This window comes from Triticum urartu, chromosome 7, assembly GCF_003073215.2.
Source record: "Triticum urartu cultivar G1812 chromosome 7, Tu2.1, whole genome shotgun sequence".
NCBI classification, from domain to species: Eukaryota; Viridiplantae; Streptophyta; class Magnoliopsida; order Poales; family Poaceae; genus Triticum; species Triticum urartu.
The window spans coordinates 107,412,107-107,418,204 of NC_053028.1; the positions used below are offsets into that span (position 1 = coordinate 107,412,107).

At 40.2% G+C, this 6,098-nt stretch overlaps 1 protein-coding gene across 4 annotated transcripts; it reads left to right on the forward strand.

Moving 5' to 3' along the window:
- Positions 1-1,019: 1,019 nt before the first annotated feature.
- Positions 1,020-5,319, forward strand: LOC125521412 (membrane-embedded CAAX protease MroQ-like). 4 transcript variants are annotated; one of them, XM_048686470.1, is made up of 10 exons: positions 1,020-1,369; positions 1,486-1,577; positions 1,741-1,848; positions 1,971-2,053; positions 2,282-2,415; positions 3,164-3,213; positions 3,318-3,410; positions 3,564-3,655; positions 3,882-3,988; positions 5,040-5,319. In XM_048686470.1, exons 1-10 carry the CDS (start codon positions 1,085-1,087, stop codon positions 5,079-5,081), a joined length of 1,086 nt encoding a protein of 361 aa, XP_048542427.1. In that variant the 5' UTR covers positions 1,020-1,084; the 3' UTR covers positions 5,082-5,319. The 4 variants fall into 4 exon arrangements, with proteins under 4 accessions (XP_048542427.1, XP_048542429.1, XP_048542428.1 ...); XM_048686472.1 differs by having other exon boundaries at positions 1,223-1,364; XM_048686471.1 differs by having other exon boundaries at positions 1,233-1,373.
- The last annotated feature ends 779 nt before the right edge of the window (positions 5,320-6,098 follow it).

Sequence of the window (6,098 nt, forward strand, 5' to 3'; positions counted from 1 at the left end):
TGCCGTGCCTGGGCCGTGCCGTTCCTGCGTGCTACCGGGCCGACCCAGTTAGCACGGCCCGCTTGGCCAGCTATAGTGGGTTGATGACGAGCAGCGATGTGTGGATAAGGGAGCTCTCTCGGTGATTTTTGGTCTATTCGCTTTTTTTAATGGTTGCACCGCTGCTGGATCTGCTATGTGCTACCGATCGCAATCAAAATTCTGAATGAGCAGCGTTGTGTGGATAAGGGAGCTCTCTAAATGGGGATTTTTGGTCTATTTGCTTTTTAAATAATGGTTAAATAGTTATACCTACCAGAAGCTGCTGGATGTTGCTGTGTGTATTACCGATTGAAAAAATTTGGATATGCTTTTATATTCATTATTTACCTTTTTCTATATTGTAATTTTTTAATGAAGATAATTGGAGCTCACTAGGATTTGCTGACAATTAAGATATTCCTCAATGTCATTGGTGAGATATGAAGGGGAGAGGGAGGGATGAAGAGAGGGCATTTTGCTCGCGTCCTATTTCTCCCTCACACGCCAGCTCGGGGGGGCTCCACTCTGTTTTACCATCTCACCCGCAGCTCTCTGTGCCATAATTCTGCAATTTCAAATAAAGTTCATCCATTCACAAAAATGTTTGCTCTATTAAAATCCTTATGTTTTTTAAATTAAATCTATAGAGCATAAAGGCATATTTTTTAGAGGATAAACCCGCAAACCATAAGAGTGTTGGTATTGTAGGGAGATTTGTCCCAAGGAAGAGATCCGCGCGTGGCGCGTGTCCCTCGACCCGGGCCTTTTCACAACCCGTGCTCAAACTTAGCCGACCCAACTATCACGAAAATAAGGCAACATTAGCTAAAATAATTAATAAATTTACAATGGAATCTAAATATATACTTTTATTTGAATGGTGCAATTGATTGGATTCTGAAATGCATATTTGCTTAAAATTGAAATACATCGTAAAATTTGTCCCGTTACAACACACGGCCATTTGTGCTAGTAACACCAAAATATCCTATTCGCCGGAAAGACAAAAAAAGCATCTTGGTCATTATCCTCGCGCCGCGCGGGGTGGCTTCCATTCCTTCTGATGGGCTCGCCGTCGGCTCCGCCCGCTCTCCTCCTCAGCTTCCTCGCGCTGCCCTACGGTAGCAGCAGCAGAAGATCCCTCTTCCTCAACTCGAAGCAGAGGCTGCAGCGATTGCCTTCACCAGGAACCGGTCGCCGTCACGTGGCGGCGGCGGCGGTGGACAAGCTCGCGCCCCGGCCGCCGGAGGCTGGCCGTCTTAGGTGGAAGTACCGGCTAGCGTGCCGCGGGTCCTACGATTCAGGAAACGGGCTTCCCGGGCCTCCTCCTCCGCCTCCTTCCGGTGAGGCGAGTGCGTCAAGAAATGCTGCGAAATTTGTTAGCGCTCGCCAGTAAGAGTTCAGCTGTGAACTGTGATTATCCTATCTAGTTCTCTTACGGTGATGTTGTGTTGATATGGGCAGAGCGTGGATGGGTGGCGTCCTGCCCTTCGCCGATGGGATGTGCCATGGCAGTGGCCAACCGTGTCCCTCACCATGGTGGCCTGTGCACTAAGGTACATTGCAATCCAGATTGGTACTGTCCATTGTCACTCTAGCCACAGCATTCTGAAACAAGAAATTTCATTTGCACAATCCAGATTATGTCGATTACATGTAAATGCCAATAATTTGGGTTCTTGAATGTCTGGGAAAATTTGCTGAATGTTCTTTAGACAGCGCTCTTTTGGCAGGAAAGGTTGAGCAATCAGTTTTGGAGTATCTAGGCTATCAAGCCGGAGAGGCAACTATTGATGAGAAGGCCGGGGTACTCTTTCTGGAACAATTGTATGGATTTAATTTCCTTTTCCTATGTGTGGATACTGCGACTGAACTCATAGATCATCCGCTTATAGAGAAGACTGTATATCAGCATGAGATTTACTTGTCTTTTTTATGTACAAATGCAGTAGTGTGACAGCAGTTGCCATTGGAGTTATATTTGGCATCACCAATACCTTTCGACCATTCTCGGATGACATATTTCGTTATGGTCAGAGAATGATCTTGTTATTCCCTTTCAGTAATTCTTTTGGTTGCATTATAAGAACATGTTGCTTCCTTTCCGAAGACCACCTTGATAAATGATAGAATTGTTAATGGCATATAAATTACCTAGTAGCCAAGACTTGTGCTGCTTTCTGCACTATGACTGGATGTTGTTTCTTCCTCTTTTGTTGCCTGGGAGTTTATTAATGCAACTGTATTTGTCAATTTCCAGATTTTAAGGAACCATTTAAGCTGCAAAACGGCTGGCTCCTGTGGGCTGGAATTGGCCTCTTTTTTGCTCTAGTTTCCATTTCTTTAACTGGAGCAGTGATGACCTTTCTGAATGGTGAAACCACACAGAGAGAGGTTGATCTAGACTTTTTATGCTTGAGCCGCTCGTCTTGTGTTGTCTTATGGAACACTAATTTATAAATCAATTAACAATCTTCATTGATATTCTACATCCTTACTATTTCAAATTTTATTATAGTTTTTATTGTTATCTTGGATCTTTCTAGTGATTTGTAGAGCTTGTCAAGAATAAATTACTCTAATTTGCTAAATGGTTTCTTCATTAGCCATGTTTTTGCCATTTCTTAGTTTGCAGTGTTTAGCTCTCTGGCACACTATACCACCATTGAGAATTTTGTGTTCAGTTGTCATATGCCTAACGTTCCTGCATCACAGCCTCTGTTGGAAGAAGGTTGTGAAGACTCAGATATGTATATATAGTTATATGATATCCATGATATAATAAACGTATGGACTAGAGTATGTTATATATCAGATAAATGTAAAATCCCAAAATGTTAGTATTAGACCACATTTTTCCCACATGGGCACATCTGAAATTTACAGTAAGCGGCGATCATACATTTTCACCAAAATTCACATGTGCGTATTCCTACCGGTCATCTACTTGCACTGAACTTTTCATATATTTTTGAAAATCCTAGATATGATTGTTAGATGAGATACAAATTCAGGTTTAGATGTACCCAGATTCAGATGACGATTTCTCATGTTATTTTACTATCTTACGTTTAACATTTTATCAAGAAAAAACCCTTACATCTCACCTGAACTTATTTACTTCTTGAACATCTTCTTTCAGACTGACTCGCTACTTCTTCTATTGCCACTGATAGGCTCGTCGAATATCAGGTATTACTTGTGGGGTTTACTGTCACAAGTTGCATATAGATATATATTAGGGAAGAGTAGACAAACTTACCTGACATCTTGACTTTTTTTTTCTTTATTCGTAGCACTGCCTGTCTGCTGGGCATCACTGGGGTTCTTGCACCAATTTTGGAGGAAACTGTATTTAGAGGATTTCTAATGGTATCCTTGACTATGTGGTAAATAGGCATACCTTTTTCTTGGTCCAGAAACTTATTAACGCTTCTTTTTAAGGGATTCCCTGTGCTTATCCTAGAAATGATGAACTGTACGTTGGTGCATCTGCACTTCTGTACCATATTAAAGAGATATATAATTTGTTTCTTATACAGGTTTTCTACGCCAGTATCTGTTCTGATCACAGCTGTGGTGTTTGCCTTTGCTCATCTTACACCAGGAGAGTTTCCCCAACTTTTTGTGCTTGGTAAGTGACTACATTATCAGTAACTTGGCAGGATACTGCACAAAAACTGCATTATGCTGAAACCCCCCTATCACAAGCCCTCAGCATGGTTACTAGTTCGGTGTTGCCTAGAATCGAACAAATCACAAACAATTGTGAGGCCATATGTTGATATGTTGTGTAACCTGTGTTACATGATTTGACAGCATGGACATGACTATCTTTTCCATCTGTTGAATCTGCACAGGTGTGGCACTGGGATTCTCATATTCTCAAACTCGGAATCTTCTTACTCCTATCACAATTCATGCTGCTTGGAATTCCGGAGTAATATTGTTACTAACCTTTCTTCAGGTATATATTATCTTTATGTCACCGTTTTGTTGTACAACTGATGGCCATTTGTCCTTCTTTTATCCGTATGCAGTGTGATTGCACACAGTGTGGCTTAGGGTGTTTCTTTGGAGTCGTTTGTTTTCACTCCCCATGCACCCTTTTTTTAGGAAATGTCATTCGGCTAGCTTTATTGATTTGAAAAAGTAGTTACATTGTTCACAAGCAATTCAAGGATAAAGCATTTCTTGCTAGCTTGTGCGCTACGACAATGGCCTCCCGATTATGATATTCTACAAGAACCCTATCAAAACCTGTCAAAGATGTTGTTGCAATCTCCATATATCGCTGATGATGCTGTTGCCAATAAGCCACCATCTTGCATTGTTTCAACCACTTGCATGCCATCCATTTGGACCGCAAAAACATTTATACCAATATGCTGCGCTAGCAGCAATCCCTCTGAATGCATATGCTTCTGCCATTGCTGCGTGTTCTACATTCATAAGATATCTGTGAGAACTTGCACTATAGTTTCTATGACAATCTCTAATCACCACCCCTGTTCTTCCATAGCCTGAATTCCTATCATAAGTAGCATCAACGTTGATCAGCAATATTCCTAAAGTTGGTTTCCTCCATTCCTCTCTCGGCTTCAAAATCCATATGTTATTCAGTTCAGTGATATTGATCTGTAATATTCCGTCAGTTTGAGTAGTATTGTCACTAACCGTTCTTCAGGTATATATTATCTTTTTGTCATCATCTGTTGTACAATTGATACCCATTTGTCCTTTTTATCCATATGCAATGTGGTTGCCGTGGCTTAGGGTGTTTCCTGGCTTCGCTTGTTTTCACTCCCCCGACACCCTGGTCCTTGATCAATCTGCTGTCACTTAGGGTGTTTTTTGGCGTCGCTCGTTTTCACTTCCCATCTCATGCTCATCCTCGATCCTTTGTTGTACATAAATATTGTCATCTTATACTGATTGCCAGAGCTCCTGCCTTTTGTGGAAGAAAAAACATAGAAGTACTTAAAACTAATTGAAGTTCTTTGTGTATTGTGTTTCAGTTGCAGGGATATGATATCAAGGAGCTGCTGCAGGCATCTTGAAGGTTTCATTTGGTCACCATAGTCTTATCTCGATTTTGTACGTTACTGTAAAATACATGAACTCTTGGAAGTATCCCCTGCTAACAATTCATAGTTGACGTGTCATCTGATCTGGTAGTTTCCTTTTGTTTTTCAAACTGCGGTTTGATATTTGACTCTTATGATGTCAAAGTTAAATTCCAATGTGATATGATGGTATGTACATATACTTTATGCAAAGCAAGTTAATTTTCACTCATTTGAAAGCAAGGCAAATACATAACTAATGCTGCGACAATCGCATATAATTTATGGCAGGCTAGTAGGCTTACAGTGCAAGTCCAAGAAAGCATATGTTTAGAAAAAGAGAAAGGCTCTAAATTTTGTATCTGTCATGTATAATTTTATTTAACTGTAGCAACAGATAAACTGGAAATCTTATGAATGGCTTATTGAGCAAAGACAACAGACACAGAGGAGCATATGTCCTCTGGGAAGGTATCGGGTGCTACCAGTGCATCCGATCTCCGTAACTTGAGAATCGTAAAGAAATCATCGAGTTTTTGTGAGGATGTAAGTATAAAACATATCTAACATGGTATAAATTGATCCAAATTCAAAATACATATCTTGAAATAAAAAAGACAAATTGCGATGTGAATTAATAGCTAATGCAAACTGGGCCTTCAAGTTAGAATGTAGGTACCTTTTTAACTAATGCAATTCCAAACTAAGATCTATATCAGTGAACCAAGCCAGTTAAGGGCAATATTAATTTTCTTTTTTGCAAACTGATTTGATTTTGTAAGGAAAGAGAAGTGTTTTGGATTTTGTACACATCTGTAATGAACCATCAATTTATGTTTTGAATAAGCTTCCTATAGAGTAATGTTCCATTTTACAATGGAAGTGATGAGATAAACTAACATCCTATAAGCTGTATATAAGACCGTGGCAACCATATTGTCTGGTACTGAAGCTTCATAAAGGCAAGCACCAAAATTGTATAAGAGAAAATAGAAGTGGTCCTAGATAAGT